The sequence below is a fragment of the Labrus mixtus genome, chromosome 20, assembly GCF_963584025.1.
Source record: "Labrus mixtus chromosome 20, fLabMix1.1, whole genome shotgun sequence".
Taxonomy (NCBI): Eukaryota; Metazoa; Chordata; class Actinopteri; order Labriformes; family Labridae; genus Labrus; species Labrus mixtus.
In genome coordinates, this window is record NC_083631.1 from 19,038,330 (window position 1) to 19,062,365 (window position 24,036).

A 24,036-nucleotide genomic window follows, 5' to 3' on the forward strand; every position below is an offset into this window, starting at 1 on the left:
AGTGGTTACTGCGTGCGCCCCATGTGTGGAGGCTGTAGTCCTCCAAGCGGCCGGCCCAGGTTCAAATCCAGCCTGTGGCTCCTTTCCCGCATGTCATTCCCTACTCACTCTCCCTGATTTCCAACTCTATCCACTTTCCTATCTCTCAATTAAAGGCACAAAAAAAGCCCCCCAAAAAAATAAAAAATAAAATAAGGTACAGATTTAAATAGATATAAAAAAGATAAGCTATGTATAAACTTTAGCTTAGCTTAGCTTAGCACAAAGACTTCAAGATAATTCCCTTTTTCCATATCCACTTATATTGTAAGACAATAGACAAAAAGACAAAATTGTGTATTGTTAAAACCTATTTAACTCTTTGTCTAACCTGGCCTTTTTAATATGTGGCCTTATGATGATTTAAAGGTCCCATATTCTGCTTTTTCTGGTTTTATATGCCCTTTAGTGTGTTTTCCAAGTGTCCTGTGCATGTTTAGGCACATCTATGTGTAAAAATTCAAAGTCTGCGGAAACGCGGCTTTTCCTACGTCCTCCTGTTAGCTGTAGCATTAGCTGCATGTGACGCTCGGTTCTAGCCCCCCTCGATAAAAATTTGTCAGTGCGGCGTCATTGTCAGTGTGAGATCACTGATCTAAGTCCGTTGGCTCGTTGTGGCAAGCCCTGCAGCTCATGTTGAAATTTCCGAGAAGCGTGCTGAGCAACTGACCAATAACGACAGAGCGGATCGGCAGACCAATCAGAGCAGACTTGGCCCACGTGGGGTCTAACAGTGTGGGCTCAACAGAGCGTAGGTGACGGACTCAGAGCGGAGAGGGAGCAAGGAGGAGTAGTTCATGAAAACAGACACTTTTTTTTAACTTTGTGAACGTACAAAAGTAGGTACATAGATTAAATATACGAACACCAAAAAGGGCAGAATATGGGCTCTTTAACTCACTTTTGGAGCTTGTCTCAAGTGGCCACTAGAGTAACTGCAGTTTTGTTTTTGTTGCACTTTTTGAATATGCTGTTTTTTTCACCCCTGGAGGTCGCCAATTGTTTTGACTTCATCATGAGTTGGTGAACAGATTCTGCTTTAGGAGAAGCAGTGCTCTGAAATCAGATTGTTTTCATTGTTAATAGTGTTGTAAGTTAAGAGCATGAACGTCGGTGAAGGTATTGTACTCCCCTAGCCTCCATTCTCTCCTCGCTGTCTCCATTTTACTTCTTTTTCTCTCCTTCACTTATCTGTTTTGTCCTCCGTCCCCTTCACTGCCCCCCTGTGTGTTTCTCTCTCTTTATCTGTTTTCCTCTCCCTTCCTCCTCCTCAAGGTCATGGTCCTCAGACGTTCACTGAGACACAATCTCGGGGGGGCTGCTATCATGCACACACACACACAAACACACACAAGCATGCAGGCAACTTCTCGGCTATAGCTCTCTGAGAGTCAGAAAGCCACAGAGACGGAGAGAGTGATTTCACTTTGGTAACATGACCTGCTTGCCTCCATTCAACCCATCGAGAATCACTCACACAGACTTTCACAGAGTTATTAAGAGGGCAGGTTTTGCAATAAAAATGTATACTGATTTAAAGCTTGAAACATTACTTCATCAGTTTCACTTTAGTTTGTCCCTTTATATCCATTTTTCTTTCTGAAACACAAAAAAACATCTGACATCCTAATCGAGAGAAAGAGTTAAAATGGTGAAAAGCAGGATTGTGAATTTTTTTTTACATTAATGCAATTTAATTTAAAGTTTTTTTCTGACCACATTTGATATAGATAATGTAAAACCAGCTAATATGAGTACATCAAAGCATAAAACATGTAATATCCTTTTGTAAGAGGATGCAGCTCTGACTGTAATGTCAAATACGATCATGTAGATGTGTTCAGGCCTGGAGGAGGGCACATTGTGCACACTCTTTGTATTTGAGAGTTGGAGCTACTTCTTTCTTGCACTGAATAAGGCATGCTGCCACACCCTCCAATGTGTATTTTATCATCCTGTACAATTGGTCAGATCATTGGCTCCTCACCCTCACTGATCTGTTTATTATAACCTTGAGAGTTTTGAAAGGTGCCTTTAAATAAAATGTATTATTATTATTATTATTATTATAAACAAACCATAAACTGCTAAGAGATCACGTCTGAAGTTTCTGTGAGGTTTGATGTCTGATGAAGTGTAAAATGTTCTTTTATCAGTATGAGCTGCTGCTAATACAGTCAAATAATACTGAAGATAACAATTCATTGATAAAATGTGATTTTGCACAGAACATATTGTATGTAGAAGCCTTTCTATTAGCACCCCCAACTGAAACTGACTTCAAGCCCAAATAGTTGAGAGAAGCATTTTGTGTTGGCAAATCAGATTTCAAGGGAGATGGTCCTGCATGTGTCATGGAGGCGGCAGAAATGCTTGATATCTTGGATGGTTACTTTGTCATCTAAAGCAGAAAAAGGGGTTTTATCAGAAGAGATCCTTAAGTAGTTAACAGTTCTTACATGTCAGTTAAAGAGGCATTATTCATACAATAAAGGGGATGAAACAGACAATGGCTTGTTGCTTCCAAAGGCTTTTGTATCACCATATAAGTGCAAACACACTTTTTAACAATTAAACCAAAAAAACATGTCGGATTTTATAGCCACCATTCAGCCTTTTTGTACTGTTTATACTGTGTAGAAAGATACAGAGAGCAGCGTCACTCCATGAAGGCTCAGAGTGTGTTGACTCCAGCATGCTCGGCTGCTCCCAAATACCTCGACTGCTTCTCTGTGTGGTGTGTGTGTGTGTGTGTGTGTGTGTGTGTGTGTGTGTGTGTGTGTGTGTGTGTGTGTGTGTGCGTGTGCGTGTGCGTGTCAGAACAGATGGAGACAGATAGAGCCTTTTATCCATTGATGAGCAGAGGACTGTTTAGATTGCACCACTATCTCTTTCACACACACGCAACAAACACACAGTACAGGGAGCAGCAGCACAGCACTTGAAAGCTTTACTCTGACCATTTTCAAGAAGAGGCAGAGGAGAAATCACTGCACAGGGCAGAAGAAGAAGTGCACAGAGCCTCAACCTGGATCAGCAATTTGAAGATAAGATAGGAGAAGATATTCTTGTCCTGTACCTCTGGCTCTCAGAGTCCGGGCGTTTTGTTAATGTTTTAAGACGATCTTTAAATTAAGGATGGCTTAAAGTGGGGAATAGGATTATAACGAGATTAGATTTTAAGATTCTAATAGTTTCCGATGACAAGGTCGACGCAGAGACTATTCAGCTGAGATAGAAAGTTGGGAGTGAAACAGAGTGAATAATAGAGAAAGACAGGGAAGTGGTGAAGGACATGAATAAATGGAGAGTTAGAGACACAGGGCACATTTATAAAGATGAAGCAGAGATGGAACCCAAAGTTTCAGTAGTGAGTGGTTGAAGGACGGAAACAAGAGAAATGGTGACAGACATGATTGAATAGAGTGGCGGACTCACGGGGAGGCCATTTTTGTTATGGAAAAGTGTGAAGTGGAGTTTAAAGTGCCTGCGTAGAATAAATGAATTATAATGAAGCAAATGGTTTACATTTTTTTCCCTTTTAACATATTAATCAGTCCAACTGCTGTCTCTTTTATAAAATGTTTCTCTGGGATGTTAAAATGCTCCAAATTTAGAAGTCCTATTTATATTTATATTCAACCAACAGTCTTTTATTTTTATGCTAATTTGTTGTACTTCAATGTCCTATGTGCATCAATATAGACACATGCATATCCAAATATACATAAATGATTGGTTGCACACTGAAAAGGACTTTACTGTCACTTTACTGTAAGTGAAGTACATGATTACGCTGTGTGAACCTGAGGAAGCTAGAGACGAAAAATGTTCGCTTAAAGCATGTTTACGTACATCATTTTCTCTAATTTGAGTAAAAACATGACATCTAGTAAGCACGCTTTGAAAGAAGGTGGCTGTCAAGATGAAAGAAATAGATTTTCTACGGACAATAAAAGAGGTGGAAGTGATAATGTTAGATTGAACGTGTGTTTTTATGGTGTCATCTGGAGGTCTACCAAATATTGCTATGTGAGGGGATGGACACATTTCCCCAAATTCTCTTGAGAGTCTGGAACAAAGAAAACCAAAAGGTAGACGAGCCTTCAGACTGTGATATGTGATACTGACTGTGAAGTCTTCTGTTTCCTCTTTCCCTTATCCAGAGAGCAAAGATTGGGCCAGGCAAGAACACAGAAGGCAAGTCGGCTAACGCTGCGTCCCGCTTCGACTCCAATGGAAACCAAGACCGCATGAAGCTGTCTGACTTTAACTTCCTGATGGTGCTGGGCAAGGGCAGCTTCGGCAAGGTGAGGACACGTTGACTATTATGGATTTATTCAATGCATTCATTTACAGACCTTTATCAAACATCTTAAATCATGAATGACGCCCTAATTAACGACTTCTGTATGTTGAGACACAAAAATACAGAATCAAATAGAACAGTATCATCTGCATAGAGTCGAATATTACTGTTACTATTACTGTTGCAAGTATAGCCTAATTAAAAGTGGTAGTATGCTAAAGGATTATCTTAAGACTCAGAGGTACTACAACTACAAAGCTCTGTTGCAGGATGATATTAGTAAAGCATGAATAAAATCTTTGATCTAACTGAATGGTACCCATGGAGTTAACTCTGATACTACTATGCTAACCAGCCTCAGATGAGTCCTGCACCTGGGAGCCGCCATCATGTGTATGCAAAGGCACAGTCAAAACAAGCATAACAGCCCTTTTATTCTGTGCTGTGATGAATCCATCTTTGAGTATGAGTGCGCTCTGTATCCACACACAGTATGCAGAGGAAAGTGAAGATGGACAGAAAGAGAAGATAGAGATGGAGGGAGTTAAAGGAGATGGAGCAAAGGTAGACAGAGATGGATGAAGGGACTGTGACGTGACAAGGGGAGAGACTGATGAAAGGAGAGAGAGACAGAGATGTGAGAGCACGGCGGCAAGGTTGACATGAATGAATTGAGAGAGAGGTGAAAACGTCAGACTGAATGAAGAGGGCGAGAGTGAAAAGGAGAGGAGGAGGGGGGGCTCCGGAGAGAGAAGAGTGACATGAATGAATGAAAATCAAGGCGAGAGACAAAAAGAATGGGACGAGAGAAAGAGAGAGTGGCGAGATAGAAAATTGGGTAAACAGTGGGTAAGCGGCAGGGATAGAGAGAGAGAGAGAGAGCATTGTCTGAGTAGCAGACCTGTATGCTGGATGCCTGTTTCCATGGTAACAGGCATTTAAAGCTACACCGATGCGTCAATGTGGAGAGCCTGAGTCGAGGGGCAATCATTACTGGAATACTGGACGCACACACGCACACACGCACACACACACACATTCCTAAAACATGCACACACACATATACTCTACTTATTTATGCCTTTCCAGGTTATACACACACCAATACGTTTTGGTAATATGGGCACTGATCATTTAGAGAGAAACACACTATAAACAGAGTTATTTTAGACACACAGAACCACATACAAGCGTGCAGTGTGGTGTGTGTGTGTGTGTTATAATGGCTCGTCAATGGGGGCTGGTGCTTCCAGTGCTGCTCCCAGTGTCAGCGGACATCTGCATCACAATACAGCTGCTAACATCTCTCTATGGAAATGCTTACAGTGTGATGCAAACATACAAACACGTGTATCTCATGGGCAAATGCATGCGAGCACAGTGTTTGACCTGATCTCTGATGTCATATCTACACACACACACACACACACACACACACACACACACACACACACACACACACACACACACACACACAAGTAAGTAGTGTGTAAGTAGTGTAAGTAGGTTTACACACATTCTGGACATATAAATGATGTGCAGCTTGGTAAACTTCTTTAAAATGTTCTCAAGCCTTTTCCCGTGTATTTTTTTTAATTTTTTTTAAAGAACTCTCTCGCTCTTTTTTTGGTTGGAAAAAGGTTTAAGAGGAGGTGATTCTGATGATAACTGTTGCTGCCATGGCGATGCTTTGCTTCAGCACCAAACGCTGTCTACTGTCTGCAGCGCTGCTCGCACACTGTTCGGTGGCGGGAATGTTTGTGTCTGTCACTGACTGTCATACCGTTGTTGTTAAGAAAATAAAAGTGACAATCCAAATAGTCTGGCCGGCCAGTTGCCGAACCCGGATTAACCAAAACATATGGTAAATGAAAAAAAAAAGGGGGTTGTGCAATAACACCTTTTAGCATTTTATCAACTTGAAAAGTGCCTGCCAGGTCGTGCACTCTGCCCATGATCAGACTAGGTGGACTACTGTGCATGATATATGACAGTGGAGAATATTACAACAGCCCATTTCATTACAATGAAGCCAAGTATCGTGCAGTGCAATGAAGTGCAGCAGAGTGTGCTTTAGTTTTCCCTGGGTAAATAAATTCACTGTGCAAGGTCAGCAGAGGAAACACAGTGGCATCATTTACGACACATGACAGTTCATATCCCGAGGACTGTGCTTCTGTCAAACGACCCTGAACAACTTTCTTAGATAAAAGGGCGTTGCCTATAGTGACACATGCTTCGATTCATGTTCATTTATTAATGACACCGTGACCGAAATGACCTTGAGTGAACTGAATGGCATGTAAAAAAAAAAAGTAAAAGGGGAGATTTTAACAATCACTTTCCTAAATATGGCATGCTTGACAGTTTGTAATGATCACAAAATGAATACAAAATTGTCGCTCTGTGTCCTGTCCATGTCTCCTCTGCAGAGGCGTTTGGATTTCGGATGAAACCCTGTGGTTTTGTGTCCTCCCTCTCTTGTGCCGGGCTTGTCCTTGTGTGTTTGGTTGCATAAAATGAGCTTTGGGCCAGATGGTGTCCTTCCTCTGTGTTTCAACTTTACAGACTTTGTATTAACATCGAGTCACACTGCCACCATATGGGATGAGCTCTAGCATGTACACAAATACACACTTCCTCTCACACTTAAAGCTGCTTTCCAATAAATCCCACTCCAGCAGATCTCTAAACTTTTATGCTGAAGATTAGTATGCACATTCTTGAACTGTGCTACCCTCAATGCAAACCCACATTACCACCCTCACACACACTTCAAGAGTATACTTGTGTGGGTTTTTGTCCATCTGTGCTGCACTTCCTGTAGTATCCCAAACCAAGTGACCCCACTTCATTATCATGCCTGAATATTTATAAGGCATAAACAGCAAAAATATCTCTTGACTCTTTGGGGGGAAAAATGATAAGAGTGGACATAAGGTCACCATTAATTTATTGCTCTATTCTTATGAATAATTTAATAATGAGTTTGATATGATTTCTATTAAAGCTTATATTTAAGAAACTTAGGAGGGAGCAGGTATTGTTTCTAGAGATATTTTTCTGTTTTGCGTTAGTAGAATATGTAGCGTTCTGTTTTCTTCAGTGGTCTTTCTAAGATCGAGTCTATCTTCCTTCCCCAGAGCAATGGCACATTAAACACATCAATACATCTATCAAACTCAGCTTTACTTAAGCATTGGAGAAGTTGCTAAAATATTCAGGTCGCTAGATTCACCCTGTGTTTAATGCAAATGAACATAAGAAATGTAATAACCGTGATGACATGAAACACGATCGGATAAAAGATCCTTTGTGGAGGTCTCAAAACTCAATTAGCCTCGTGGCAACTACAAACACTCCATGTTATTCATGTAATGTAAAGCTCAGCCCTTTTTTCTTACACATTCTTCTTTGCCTGCTTTGTTTAAAGATAATAATGGGCGGGGGGGGGGGACTTGAAATAATTTTAGACTTAAGAGGAAGGCTATGCAGTTAGACTAGGAAAGTTTTAGCAGAGTACTCTCATTTGGAAAAAGAGTCTTAATCTGATCTGATAACTTCAGTTAGATTTGACTTAAATCAGTTTAGTTTTGTGTATTATTATTATTATTAGTTTTTTATTAGCTTTTGATTTGGAGCCTTAATCCGACTTTGAACAATGCCTGTGTGCATCCACCTCCTTTCTTATCATGAACTTTGAAGTAGCTATGTTGAAAAGACACAAGAGAAAATGATTCTTCCCAAAATGTTGAACTATCACTGTAAAGCTCCACTTTCTCATTTTGTTAAGGGCACCGACCCTTTCACAGTTGTAATGGTTCATATAATTCCTTCAGACACAGATTACAGTCTAGAGAGTTGAACTTTTGTTGCCTGGTCACAAACCTGCTTAAACTTTTATAAGGTGACCTGCGAGCTGAGACCTGACCCACATTTTCAGCCGCTATTTACAGCCGCTACTGGATTCTTCAGGAAATAATAGTGCATGCGAGGAGAAGGAAAGAGAAAAGTAGGAGAATAAAAAATGGAGAAAATAAAGGAAAGGAATGTTGGCGGTAAGGAAAGAACAGGACACTGTAAACGGAGACCTGAGAGGAGACGATTAGATGTGAGCGTTTACTCCTCTGTTTGAGAGAATTTCATGACCTTGACGACAAGACATTAAAACTGCTGACGACAACAAACACAAACACACAGCAAGGGACACACAATTCATAGACGCTCAATTTTCTGGCATCTGTCTGGACGACCTCCACAGGAATCATGTATGTGTGTGTGTGTGTCACAGCCGCAATTACGAACAGATGTGCTCCCAGACTTTAGGAATTAAAACAATTAGGAGTATGGATTGCTGGACTGATAGAAATTTTTTCTGACCATCCTCCCCCCCCCCCCCCCCCCCCCCCGACTTCAGCCTTTCCCCAATTCTCCTCCCCCGTTCACCTTCCTTAATCTTCATTCCCGCCACATTGTGAGCCCATAAATAAAAAGAAAAATGAAAATAATCCTCCCTTCCTTCCTCTTTCCCCCCTAATTCATTTGACTTTTCTCGTCCCTGGTTTCCATGAAGGACAAACAGTTTAAAACTCTTACAGACGCACTAAATTATCTTGCATTGTACGATTAACTTTTGATTCAGCTTTTGCCTCTTTTCTGTCTGTTTGGTGAGGTAAGAGAAGAATAGATGTGCAAGCTAATTAAAGTCTGGTGAATTAATTTACTCCTTAATGAAATGTTCAAACTAAGGGCTGGTTGTCAATGCAAAATGGTCATCTTAAATTTTATACAAAACATCAAACAGCACGCACATCCGAATCGTTGAGTACTGGTGTGCTGGACAAAAAATATATACCAAGACAAAAGGACGACAAAGCCCGCACACCAGAAGCTTCTCCGAGTCACATGTGGTGAGACACTCAATTAAATGTATACTGGAGCGGCTTCTGGTGTGTGGACTTTAGTCTGCCTTTAATCTTAAATTATACATTATATATTAGACATACTTTATACACAATGCCTCGATTTAGCTTCAGTGATCCAAGATGGCCAATATGGTCCAATTTGGTAACATACTTCTTGATAATCCAGTGAACCATAGCTCTCTGGTTTCATACAAAAATGGACAAAATCTAGCAAATCTAGCCAAACATCATCAGTGTTTCAAGTTGTAATTTTGTTAGTGAGCTTTGTTAGATCTCACAGTTTTTCTAAATTGATGTTGATCTAAATGCTTTTCAGGCGCTGTGTTCCCATAAAGACATGTGCATCACATGTAAAATCTACCTTTCTTGTATTTCCCATCGATCATATCTGTCCTCTCTCTCGTTCCAGGTGATGCTGGCAGAGCGTAAAGGAACGGAGGACCTGTATGCTATAAAGATCCTGAAGAAAGACGTTGTGATCCAGGATGATGACGTGGAGTGCACCATGGTGGAGAAGAGAGTGTTAGCATTGGCTGGAAAGCCCCCATTCTTAACACAGCTGCACTCCACCTTCCAGACCATGGTGAGTGGGTTTTGTTAAGGCTTTGTTTAGTAAAGAAATAGTTTGACATACAGTATGACTTCTACTTCTACTAAGAGCACTAACACAGAGTATCTATCAAATCCCTTACCTGTCTGTTACATATATGACTAAAACCATACAGTATAAAGATTAGATTAACCTAGTTTACCAAAAAGACTTGAAACCATAGAGTGTGTATAAACACACATACATTTAAATACAACACAAACGGCACCTCTTACACATGATCTCCTAAACATTCCTGCTAAAAGAACTGCACATACGCATTATATAATAATGTCAAAATATTATACGCTGAAAGTGAAAAGAAAATATATATTTTTTTTTAACATTCGTTGCATGCTGAAGTGACTCCCTTGGTAGGCCTCTCGCTACCTCGCATTACATGAGATATGAAGAGGGTCTCAGCGCGAGCCCTGCTGAAGGGCACCGCTCCTTGCTGGTGAGCGCCGTGGATAAACAGCAGCGTCCTTGCCTGCTGTCACCAGCTCACAGCTGGAATACACATGCTGGATTCATGGTTGATTCATGCTCGTCTTATGACGTATAATCCATATTACACTGAAGATGAGTCAACAGGGGAGTAAATATAGCTCGCCGCTCTCATACTTAAAACAAAGTAGATGACATTTACATAAATATGCTACGCTAACACGTGTCTCTGTACAATGATTGTATGATTATAGTCTGTGTTTGAATCCTCTTGAGGGTTGTTTATTAGACTTAACACACATGTGCATACACACTCGTAAAAAAACAACAGTGAGGTTGATTATGCTCCTCAGCACTAATTCATCAACCAGAGGAGGGCTGTTAAAATACACACACATGCACAAACACACCAAACCAATCATAGCTCACATGCATAAACATATACAAGCTGTACAGTACGTGCTGCAAAGTCTGCACAATCAATTGTATTTTAGTTACGCACACATGCACGGAGCACATATTGCACTCATCAGACTAATCTGACAGTGCTCTCTCAAACACACACACACACACACACACACACACACACACACACACACACAGATACACATTAACAACACACACAACATTTCCTCAAAACACTCTAAGACATGGACACACACCGAATCCCTCCACTCCTCCTCTCAAACTGTACCTTATTGGCAATTTCTGTAGATAATGGAGGGAAATTAGTCCTTAAATTGAAGTTGCTGTGTTCACTCAAAACCCAATCACCTCTCTCTCACACTCCTTGTCCTCTCCTCTATCTATAACCTCCCATTTTCACCGCCTCGGTCATTTTTTTTTTGGCTACATCTCTTCTTCAATCTTCTCTCAATTCTCCCATCACTCTATCACAAAATGCGCTCTCTACAGTATGGTGCCATTTCTGTTTGACCCCTCACCTGCTTTTATGAAAACACATATATGTACTTTTGCCTTTTAACCTCCCCCCTCTCTCTCTCTCTCTCTCTCTCTCTCTCCGTCTACACCTCCATATCTCCACAGGACCGCTTGTATTTCGTCATGGAGTACATAAACGGAGGAGATCTCATGTATCAAATTCAGCAGGTTGGAAAGTTCAAAGAGCCCCATGCTGTGTGAGTACGCACACACGCACACAAAGCAGCTTCCGTAGACTAAAGGATTCAGTCTTATGCCATCATGACACAAAATCTTAATCCCGTGCTTAAAGGTGTTTCACAGCTCGGGTAATGCTTCTTCTATTTATTTATTTATTTTTTTTTAAATAAGCCATCAGCAGTTTGACGGGCTCAGGTGATGGATGAGCAATCTTTAGCAGAGCCCGGGGGTGAAATATGTTGTTGCCACGATTCTCGTTGCTGCTCTGAAGAACTTCAAAGAACTGAAAGTAATCCAGCTGCGAATGCGAGTTTTCCGGTGTGTGGTAAAATACCTCCAAAAGTGCAGAGTACAATTAAGGTGGCTGGGCGAGATCACGGGTGTCAAGTCAAGCCAGCGGGCTGACACATTTGACAAGAGCGCTGTCAGGGAAGCGGGAGGCGCGGAGGAGTTTGCCCTTCAGGTGCTTCGGAGGGAATTAGATTTTCTATCCTCCAGCAGAAGCTTCAGATTGCTGAGGGGGAAGTTGAATATTTATCTGAGGCCGTCAACTTCTTGTTTAATTTAGACAACAGACAGGAAACGCTGCTCAGTGGATGATGAACTTAAGTCTGTAGACCTTTTTTATTTAAAATGTGTCCTCCTGGGCTAACTTTCAACTGTTCAATGCCTTCTAGTTATCATTTGAATTGCAGATTAAACGTCCAAAAAAATTTAGCCACCAGGATTGTCCGCAATTAGTTTGTAAACTCTCGTTTTGAAGCCTTATGCTTGGCATTTTTCCGCTTCCATGTTGGCTGATCTGGAACCAGAAGTGACAATATTTGGACAAGAGGGTGCTCAAAAAAGGAGCAAGGAGTTGGCAAACACCAAGTTATCAAAGCTACACAGTCTAGATCCATGGCTAATTCATTATCTGGTGAATAAGCAAGTTGCCAAAAAGAGATTTAATTTAAGGGGGTTTCTGACTGTTAATTATCACACTACAGTCTCTTGTGGTACACAGTGGATTTGCGGAAAGCTCAATGGTATATGAAGTGAAAAAAGCAGTGGGTTAAAGAAACAGAGTACCTTAAAATCACAGGTCTCCTTGTCAACAGCCTCTGCATATTCAACTCTGCTCAAAACACTGTTGACATTTTTTAGGTGTGCGCTTTACAAAGAGACACTGATTGTTCACTCCCATGCAAACACACGCGCCAACATATTTGACTGGCTGTTGAGTTTGTGCACCTCCTCCTGTTGATCTTATCAGCTGCTCTCTGGCCTTGAAGAGACAGGCCTGACCTTTTATGCAGACTCACACACACACTTACAAATTATTCCTCTTTTTTTTTTTCCTCCTCTTGTCCTTTCTCTCAGCTTCTTTTCTAATTACTTGTTTGGTTTCTCTGTGTGTTTGTTTAGGTTCTATGCTGCAGAGATAGCCATCGGTCTGTTCTTCCTTCATCTAAAGGGCATCATCTACAGGTAACCGTCTCACCAAATACTTAATATAATGTTTTGTGGGTAAACAGTCTATGAACCAGTCCTTAAAGGCTTTATATGCAATTTTCACACTTAAATGTAATAGAAATCAAGTATATCCTCTGAAAATAACTCTGTGATTCATGACTGTCTACAATGGGTGTAACACCCGAGTCCCACTGTCTGTGATGCTTTCAGAGTTTTCAGAGTCCTATCTTCAGTTTGTTTACATCGCCGGGACAGCCGGCTGATCCTCCCCTCGTGTATAAAAGTTGTTTAATTGAGGGACTAGAGAAAAGAAGAATAACATACTGTACTCACTGCTTAACTGTGTTTCTAGATCACGCTCATTTCAGGTAAATTTACATGCAGTGTGAAGATACGAGCATAATAACGATCGCTAGCATTAGCATGCTAACACAACAATGCAGCGCGAGTTGTTTTGGTTTCATGCTGGTGCTCAAGGGCGACATCTGCTGGATCAAAAAAAAATCACATATAAAGCCTTTAAACTAACAAATAACCAAAACTACCTGCCTGCAGTTGCCTACAAACACGAGGCTGCTCAATCCAACTTCTTTGCTGTTTCCTCATGTACTGTGCACCTCTTCCCTCCATCATGTTTTGTAGTTTGCTGCTGAAAACTAGCTAGCAGGTGTTTTCAGACTGCGCTGGCGATGGTTAACTTATTTGTGTTCGTTGTGTTAGCTTGTTGGTAGGTGAACTTTTGCTCGCCTGTCTGCACCATCGCCAGAAGCAGGGACGTTGTGCGATGTCACTGTTATACAGAAGTAGATGAGACGCTAGATATACACGTCCCGTATCAACTGGCGTCTTCTATTCATATTCTTATTTGGATGCTTGGAAAAATGGAATGTTGACATGAAGATCTTTTGTGGTCTGTGGGTCACGCATCATGTTTTGCTCCCCTTTTATTAACGCTGCTTTTTTTTTTCCCTTCCTGTAGAGACCTGAAGCTTGACAACGTGATGCTGGACTGTGAGGGTCACATAAAGATTGCAGATTTTGGCATGTGTAAAGAAAATATGAATGATGGAATCACAACCAAAACCTTCTGTGGAACGCCTGACTACATTGCTCCTGAGGTAAAGCGTGTGTGAGAGTGTAAGTGATAGAAAGTGGGCAGATGATTGATATTAGATCTAAAGTTTCCTTAAAGCATTTCAATAATTCTAGTGTATGTTGGTTTTAGCGGAGCTCATTTAAAGCCCCTGTGAGTAACCTTTAGTGTGTGTAGATTTTGGCGTCCCCTGTGGTCACGGTGATACCTCTCGTCTCTGCTGATTATACACTGTACATACATAAGTGCTTTTGATTCAAAAATCTCATCCGGCTTTATTTAAAAGTCAAATGTTTCCCTCAACGAGAACACTTGCTTTGGAAAATGAAACAAAAAAACAATCTCGTTGCTGATGGTCTTGTTTGCTTTAAGTCTTGTTAGTGTTTATTTAAGTCTCTTTAATAACCTGTAAAAAAAAAAATCCTCACAAGGGCAATAAATGGGCACACAAATGAAAGGCACTTATTTCTTACTTACTCACTCCTGATGGGGAAACATTTAGGATGGGATACGATGTGATACGAAACAAACTTTAATTGTGTCTAAAAGGGGAAATTTGTCTTGAACAAATCACTGTACTTATGGGAATTATAACTTGGGCTTCTAAAAGGGGTTTTATATAATGTGTTGCCTCAGTGATTAAAGCGTTGATAGCAACTTTCAAGTATTCAAGGAGAGGCTTTATTGTCATTCCTGAACGTTTCAGGAACAAAATGTAAGTGCTCAGCTCCTGGTTAGAGAGAGCAGTTGTATCAAAGCTTGTGTCTTTACCTTGTCTATTTCAGATCATAGCATACCAGCCTTATGGAAAATCTGTGGACTGGTGGGCCTTTGGTGTGTTGCTCTATGAGATGCTGGCTGGACAGGTGAGTCTGAATGTGTGTGTGTCTGTGTGTGTGAAATGCATTGCTGCTAGAACTCCTAAAAACAAAGAATAATCAAAGGTGGTAAAGGTTAATAAAAAAAAACAATCTTTTGAAACAGCATGCTAATGAACAGAATTTGTATTCATGACTTCATGTGGGAAAAGTCACACTCTCATGATTGCAGCCTTTAAAATTGGACATTGTGAAATTAAAGGTTAGCTACTAAATTACAACCCCTGATGAGAGTTTCTCTTGTGGCATTAATAATTCTTAGAGTAGAGGTGACATTTTCAAACGGTGGATGTCTTATTTGGAGGGGGTATTGTGAATGTGTTTGACAAAAAAAAAAAAAACTCAATTATTAAATTAAAATATCCTTCTTCTCGTTTCTCTTCTCCTCCTCTCCTTTCCTTATCTCCTCCTCTGCTTTCCTCTTCAGCCTCCCTTCGACGGTGAGGACGAGGATGAGTTATTTCAGTCCATCATGGAGCATCACGTCTCCTATCCCAAGTCAATGTCCAAGGAGGCTGTCGCTATCTGTAAAGGGGTGAGTGTCCACACACACACACACACACACACACACACACACACAGACGCACAGACGCACACACACACACACACACAGACACACACACACACACACACACACACACACACTCACACACACAGACACACACACACTGTGTACAATACAAGTCCTTGTCTGTCTGGCAAGCTCAACCTTGCCCCCTTTTTCTCACAAAATCCCTCCTGCTCCCTCTCTTTCACTCACAAATGCACTCATACACAGACGAGAGAATAGGCAGGGTATTAAATTTGTTTTAAGAAAGGACACAGTGATGAGAAATGGGAGGAGGTGAACGGAGGAAGGAGTTAGAGAAGGACGCAGAGAGAGGAACATCAAAATTATCTGCATAATTAAAACCATTGTGAGGGAACATTTATTTGGAGTGAAACAACATTGTTCGCTCTCGCTATCTGTCCTGCTTCCATCTCTCTATTTCTCTCTCTCTCTCTCTCTCTCTCTCTCTCACTTCCATTTTCGCTCTATGCAGTGTTCATTGTTAAGCCGCTGTTTCACCTCTCATAATTCTACACTCTCCCTCTCTCACACATGCAAACATGCAGACAGACAAAGTAGCTCTCTCTCTCTCTCTCTCCCTCTACTTCACACACACACACACACACACACACACACACACACACACAAACATTTCACTGCTCTAATAGCCTAAGCTTGTGCAGTGTGCTCAGCTGACTGTGGAAACTCCTCCTCAGAAAAGACTGGCCGGTACCAGATGAGGCCCTGACACTTCCCAACTGGACTTGGCTGGTGTGTATGTGTGTGGTGTGTGTATGTGTGTGCGAGTGTTTGTGTGTGCATGTGCTCGTTAAATACAAATACTTCTTGTCACAAGCAACGTGCTCTTACTTTAAAAACAAGGAGATTTGCAAGCAAGCGAGAAAGAATATTACATCTCTTCTTTCTAAAGGCATAACTCCAAAACCAGGTGTTTATTTATCACGAGTTTAGGGCTGACATGGAAGCCCGTAACGTCCGACTTACGGACAACTCAAAGGGCGCTATCCTGCTTAAACCATCTCTATCTTCTGAAGAATAGCAATGAAGACACTTTAAATGTTTCATTGATTTTCAATAAAACTATAAATGTTTTAAGCGTGTTGACAAGTTGCATGAATAATAAATGAAGGCTTAGACTGTGTCCTGCTTGCCTTTCAATGGTTACTGATGTTTGATACAAGCTGATGCCTAACAAGCACATGAGTAGAATTCACTAGAATAGTGAACAGACAGTTATCACCCTGAAGGAGTGCAATGGTCAGAAATGATCTTACACCCTACATCCTATCAGAACCAAATATTCAGCCACACCATGAAATAAGCAGCAATAACCTATAAACAATATTGAAAAAATTATTATACGTATATATGTTCACTGAGACACATACACATACTGTACACTTAGACATACACAGCCTGTGTTATGTATTAGTGATGATTACTAGGTTGTAGTGCTAAAACAGTTGATCTCCAGTGGAGCATGAAAGCTCGCCTTCGTCCACCCCCACATCTCCCACTGCGGCCTGCCAGCACTGCCTGGGTTAACTCGATATGTGTGTGTGCGTGCGTGCACGGGTGTGTGTTTCTGTGTGTGCATGTAAAGAAAACATGAAGCTGTTCTTCGCAAATGCTACAAGACATTTCCATTTTGAAAAATAAAAAAATCATTCGTTCCGGTTCAGCACAATGAGTACAGCGAGGACTGCGAGTGACCAGGAGGGTTTAGCTTTAGGTTAGCTTTATTAGCCTGTAGTGTATGTACCAAACAGTACATAGAAAAAACAAGATAGATCTAAAGATACATGAACTTTAAATGGCGTCTCAAATTTGGTTTATTTAAAAAAAAAATAATAAGTAAATGAATCTGATTGTATTGTGGAGTAACATCATCTGGAAACCTTTTATTTTGTCCTGAGTCAACCACAACAACACATTCAAAGATGTTAAGGGTGTGTATGCTCACATAGGGATGCTCATATTGCTGTTATTATGCTGAACTGCTCTGCTTACAGTTTTAAGTTGTAGAGATGTAGGTTATCTTGCAAACCGTTAGCTTGCGTTAGCAGTGTCACTTCCTAGCTAAAAAAAGGTTTGATAATTAGTGTTACATGACACCATGGGAGAGGAATTAATTTCCTCTAAAATTAAGCTATCACTCCATCTCAGTAATTCAAACAGACGCGTAAGCGAAGAAGGGGTTGAATGATTACTCATATATCATCCCCCCTCGCTTGCAGAATTAGTCGTCGGTTGAACAAATTAATATTTTTATATGTTGGCAATTGATGCCGGTAAAAATGTTAAGGACAAACTGCAGTGAAGCCAGCGGCCACTAGCCGGGGCTGTAGCCATTTGGCTCTGGCTAACCCCCTGCCAATGGGCCTGCTCTGCCTGCTCTACTGCCTGGGTGTAAACAAGCACAGTGAACGGATAGCATCTTGTTGGAGCAGCGCATTTTGGCAGTAGTCTTAAACTGGAATATTATCCAGAGCAATGTGTAACTACTGTAGATGTGTACATTTAGAACAGGAATGTGGATGTTGACCAGCAAGGAGGACAGAAGTCAGATGGCGCTAGCACTGCTAACGTCAGCCACACAGACAATTTGAGATAATCTGTGCTCAATTTTGACTGTTTTCTGAGTGTTTTTTTCCCTTAAGACTAGACTTGCGCCTATGGAATATGTACTTTTTTTTATCTGTTGGTGAATCAGAAGCTGAGGAGTGAGTACAACTAGTTATTCTCCCCATATTTATGACTTGCAGATTGTAACACAGCAGTTTATATTATAACGGCAGATCAAGCATGAATGTGACAGCAGAGAAAAATGGCTGCCATGTGAATATAGTGCATGCTAGACCAATCTTTTACCAGTTATTTTTTTCTTGCATTTTAAGGTACATGGATCCTTTAGTACAATAAGGGCTAGAGAGTTAATGTAAGGCCGCGTACTATACAATAGTGAAATCGTGTCATGTTCACAGTAGGCAGGCGAGTGGTTTGTGAGAGAGTACATGTATGTGTGGAAAGGGAGTGATCAGAGACATTTCCACTCCTCTGCTTCCACCCTGACCAGCATCCATATTTCATAGCCTGCAATGGGACACAACCACACACACCCACTCCCACACACACACACACACACTTTCTGTAGTGCTGTTAGTGCGAGGTACATGATGTTTTTAACTTTCAATGATTCTACAGAGAAGAAAAAATGTTTAAAAATGTTGCTACACATGCAAAGACAGGCATTCACACACTTATACACACTCACACTCTTTGTTCCACTGCTGTTCAGAAAGCATGTGCCTCATCTATTTTTGTATGCCAGGGCAATACACACCATAATGGAGAAGGCACATGTGAAACCATTTTTCCACCATGATGATTTGGATACAACCTAAGGTCCTCTTAAAGGGGCTTGCCAGTGTTTTTTGCTTCCAACCCCATACCCCTATCCCCAGTCAACAAAAACAAAGCCATGATTCATACCCCCTGGCAGAGGAAGGTTGTGGTTTGAAAAACATTATCCCGAACGCTGTAATTCACTATTCTTTATCAACTTTAAAGCAGTAATGATGTTCCGTCGTCATCGTCTTTACACGTCGTCTTTGTTCTTTTATTTTTAATCCGCAACTGCGCGATATTAGTGTCCCAGTCTGTGATATCACATTCATTACTGAGTTGCTGAAAAAAAGAGAAAAGTCTGCACACTGCTCAGCTTCCAATGAGAAATATGATTTTAAATGGGGCAACATTCTGATCCAAAAGATCTTCCCTGGCCGTTAAAAATGATGACATTACCTTATTGTAAAGATCACTTATTGCTGTTTTTACTGTACTGTGAGACAGCATGTAAACAAGCCAACAACACTAACAGGGTCATTGTGTAGATACTAGGTAAGCCCAGTTTGCTGCATGGTTAATGCAGCCTGTTGAAACCTAGCGACCAAAACAAGTCAGGGTTTTTTTTTTCCCCGTGTGCCATTAATTCCTGCATCCAGTGACCTATTTCACAGGTTTGTGGTCCACTGAACTAAGAGAGCCGCGATGATGAAAGTGGCAGCTGTATCCGTGCTGTCTGCCAAAAACGCCCCCAGATTTGTTGCCAGACGCTTGTGAAATAAAGTTGCTAAAGGGGTCCTAAAAGATGCTTAATCTACTGTAGAAGAGCAGCTGTTGTATAAAGTGTGCCCCACTTAAGTCGTGAAAAAAAAGGGATGACATCGATGTAGAGAACAAAATAAAGGTTGAGATTGTGAGAAAAAATGATTGTTGCTTCTTTGAAAAATATTCCAAGCCAAACGTTTAAACAAGTATAACTGACTCAAACATTTCCTTGGTGCATGCCTTAAATTTTGGTATGTTCGTGTTTATATGAGTAACTGTGTGTGTGCACGTGTGTCTGTGTATGTGTGTATGATTTGTAAGGTTGGTAAGGTTGAATGACCCGTGGAAAATGTTATTTTAGTTGTAATGTAATGAGTTATGACTGCTGCTCCTGAGGGAGGCACACACCATCCACACACACACACACACTGACACTTGCGTCACTAGCCTTGATGCTGTTCTTAAGGTTTTGTGTGCTCAGACATCGTAAACAGTTCTTAATGTAGCCTGAGAAGAAATAACGCTGTGGTTAAAAAGGGAGAGAAAAAAAACCAACAACAGTTATTCATGTATCTGCAGGCCAAGGTTTGGTGACTTTTATTTGGTCCCCAGAGGGAGGAAAAAAAATATACATGGTAGAACTGATGGATGGTGAAGACAAAGGAAAGAGAAAAAGACACTGAATAAATAATAATCATTGTAACCATGTTTGTTTATGAGCAAAGATGAATGAAAAATACAGAGGAAAAGGGGACAGGAAGGAATCAAATGAAAGTTTAAAGATACCAGAGGGAAGACTTGGAGCATCTCAGCTGCACACTGTTGAGTGTAGGTCAGATTTAGAACTGTCTTATAGTTTACTTTAAAGGAATCGACATACTATCTGATATCTTTGAATTATATTCTGATGTTATTGCAGGTTAATAAATCATACATATTTCTCTGTGTAGGAGAGCTGAGCCTGTATAGGGCCAGGGACAAGCGGCAACCACTGGTCAAGAAAAATGAAGCCAATGTAGAAGTGCAAAAAAAAACTGCAGTTCCCTGAGTGTCCACTTGAGGTTGGCTCCAAAAGCCGAGGAACCCCAGTTAGGGCCCATTTTAAAATGTCATTTTTTACAACAGTAACAAACATGTTTAAGGCCTGGTTCAAAATCAATTTTGGACTGAATAGCTGAATTTCCTTATAGGTTAACAAAATGATTTAAGGCTAAGACTTCTCAACCTTGTGTTTTTGAAGCCTTGTGAGAAGGATCTTGGCTGCTCTCATGTTGGTTTTCTAGAGCTAGAATTAGCTTCATGAGGATTTACTTGTTTTTGGAGCCAGTAACAAGTGGCCACTTGAGGAACGGCAGTCTTTGGTCCTTTTTCATTCTTTTCACATTTTATGGTAAACTTTAATGATGAAATTGTCAATTGTAGGTTGATAGAAAAGTGGAAGGAGGGGCTTGTAATAATTATTTTTCTTCTTCCTGTCTGTGCAGCTGATGACGAAACATCCAGCGAAACGACTTGGTTGTGGTCCGGAGGGGGAGCGAGACATCAGGGACCACAGCTTCTTCCGCTACATGGACTGGGAGAAACTTGAGAACAAAGAAGTGCAGCCGCCATTCAAACCTAGAGCCGTAAGTCTGAACCCGACTTGACCCCAAAACGAAAATATAATCGACTTGGTTTTTGCCAGGGGGTGATTAGTTGCCTACCGCATGGGAGACCAGGAGTTTAATCCCCGTTTGTGGTTAAATTCTTGGTAAGACACTGTTTCAAATAATAATTGTCTCCCTTTTCAGATTCTAACCTTGTTGTTTTCCAACAACAACTCTCTCTCTCTCTGTCTCTCCTGTTTCTGTTACCTTGCTCGTCTTTTCACTTTCTGAGTCTTTCCCCTCCTCTTTATGGGTCATTACAACAGGTAAGTCAGGAAATAATAGTGATCATGATGGCAATAACTGTGTGGTGATGATGATAACACATGGGTCGGATAAGGAAGAAACTGTATGTGGAGACAGTATTGGCGATGACGACAAACAGAGAAAGGCACTAAAGCTGAAGGAAACATTGACGACAGCAGTATCGTGGCTCTGATTTTAAGCATTTAAAGAGTTTGGATTCTTGTTGGTTTCATTGATATTGGCTGTTGAACCAAAGCACCAAATCTGTCACCAGTTTGCTGAAAGAGCTGCTAATGTTTGCCTTCGATCAGGTTTAGCTTGATTTTAAACACCTACGTCTTAGGGACTTTATCAGTACATCTCTACAATGTCAGCCACAATGACCTAAATCAAGTGTGTTTGTGTTTTTCCTGTTTTTTTTTTTTCTTTGACAAATTTAGTTTGATCCTAACTCAAGTCAGAATGATTTTATCTCTCACACACACATACACACACTCGCACAGCCTAAGGCCTAACTGCTGCTAAGGAGTTTTTCAGAGCTTTTTATGCAGCTGTCTTGGCCCAATGGGGTTTTTTGTTTGTGCGTGCGTGTGTGCATGTGTGTGTGTGTGTGTGTCTTTGAATTAACCTACTTTTTACTCATTCAACTGGGGACATCTTGGAAAAAGGCAAGATTTTGGGTCAGTGGTCAAGGTTATGATTGGAGTGTGGTGTTGGAGAGTGGGAAACGTTTTCTACCACTACATACAAGCGACTCCCTGAAGGGTTAAGATGGGAGTTAAAGTTCATATCAGGTTTAAAATAGGTTCTTTACAAGAGGTAAAGGGTAGCTGTTCGGCTTGAGATGTAGCAGCTTTCGCGTGGTTTCCCTTGGGAAATAATTTGAAGTGTTTGTTTTGTCCCAAAAAGTGCCCAAAGTAGATCAGTTATGTGGTGTATGCATGCTTGTGTTTGTGGGTTTATATATAAAGAAAAATCTACATTTTTGCCCGTGTGGGTTTGGAGGTCACCTTCAGGACTGCTTTTGTTTTAACACCGCGGTGTTTCTCTGATGTAACTACTCACATATGTTGTCTGATCTCTTTGTCTCTCCCTCTTTATCGCTCTTTTCTTTCTGTTTGATCTCGTCTTTCTGAAGTCTTTTGTCTTTCACCTCCCTGCTCTGTCACTTACAATCTCTCTTTTTCTCTTTCTTCTTCTTCTTCCTTCTGAAAACAAAGTGTTCAGATGTTTAGAAGAACCAGTGTGTTTACCCTGCATAAAAGTTTAGTGTACAATTTGGCATCTGAAGGTGGCTCTTTGATCTTCTTCGGTGCTTATTCAAGCTATGTGTGCATTGTTTTGGCAAGGGGCTCTCTGTATCTCTCAAACCGTTTTTCTTCAGAGTGGTATCTAATGATGTTTTTGTTCAGATGATACTTGATGAAGGATGTTTGATGCTTTCAAAGCCATTGTGGCTGGTTGTTTGGTTTCCAATCTGCTTGTGATTATTGTCTACTGTTTTAAGCTCTGTGAAGAACTTCCAAGACTTCGTTTGATTACCTATCACAACAGCTTTTGAATGAATGATTGATGAACTTACAGTTATGGTATCAAACCGCTGTGTTCAATGTTTGCAGTTCAGATAAACATAGAGAATCTGAGAGATTGATATGATTGCCAGGCTTACTTTGTGTTTATTAGAAGCAATGTTAGCTAGGAATTGGCTTTATTTGATGTTAATTTTTGTGATTTAGCTGGTATTTACTAATGAGTTTTCATTCAGCTAAACCCATCGTCCATAATATTTTGAAACACTATCACAAGCTGATGTTAGCTTGGAAGTAGATGAATGGTAATCAGTGTTGTCCAATGCTTGCTAATTGCTTTTCACTAGGAATGTTCCTGGCGACTAATTTCACTGTTGATTAAGCACAAATATAAATTCACAAGGTAAGAAAACATTCAAGATACAATTGAGCACAATTTATTTAACATGACTTATCACAGGATCACAGTGTCTGAGGGTGAACATTGTGAAATTGGTTTGTCGAGTAGCTAACGTTAGTCTGCGAGCAACGCTAGCGGTCATATGCTGGTTCTGCATTGCTCCGGTCATGAGGTTATATACCAGTCAGTAACCTGACACAGCCTACATAAGACATCCATTTTTCTACTGCCAAACTGCTCTTCGCTACAAGATGCCATCTGTCCACTGAGCTTGTTTGCATCCAGGTAGTAGAGCAATGGTAGCAATGGAGCTACAGCCCCAGCTAGTGGTGGGCGGCTACGTTACAGCATACATGCAACATTAAACCAGCATTGTGGACCTGAACTAATGAAAGCGTTAACTGACTAGAAATTCTAGTGACGACTAGTGCAGCCGAGTATGTTGAATCGTTTAGTTGGTTATTCGTGGATATCCCTAGTTTTTAAATATGTTGTTTAACCTTGAAATATGGCCGTGGTGGCTGTGGCTCAGTTGGTACAGTCGAACATCTCTTAACTGGAAGGTCAGGGTTCGATACCCAACTCCTGCAGCGACATGTCTGATGTGTCCTTGGGCAAGACAATTAACCACAAGTTGTTCCCGCTGCTTCATCAGCAGCGAATGGATTTGTATGAAT

At 40.8% G+C, this 24,036-nt stretch overlaps 1 protein-coding gene across 1 annotated transcript in view; it reads left to right on the forward strand.

Annotated features, from left to right (window-relative positions):
- LOC132954137 (protein kinase C beta type-like) overlaps window positions 1-24,036 on the forward strand; it is an 82,584-nt gene that overhangs the window by 52,151 nt on the left and 6,397 nt on the right. The window contains exons 9-16 of the mRNA XM_061026611.1: window positions 4,206-4,349; window positions 9,683-9,856; window positions 11,357-11,448; window positions 12,839-12,901; window positions 13,866-14,004; window positions 14,765-14,845; window positions 15,285-15,392; window positions 21,023-21,163. Coding sequence (XP_060882594.1) covers window positions 4,206-4,349; window positions 9,683-9,856; window positions 11,357-11,448; window positions 12,839-12,901; window positions 13,866-14,004; window positions 14,765-14,845; window positions 15,285-15,392; window positions 21,023-21,163 — 942 coding nt within the window. The remainder of the gene's footprint in view (window positions 1-4,205; window positions 4,350-9,682; window positions 9,857-11,356; window positions 11,449-12,838; window positions 12,902-13,865; window positions 14,005-14,764; window positions 14,846-15,284; window positions 15,393-21,022; window positions 21,164-24,036) is intronic.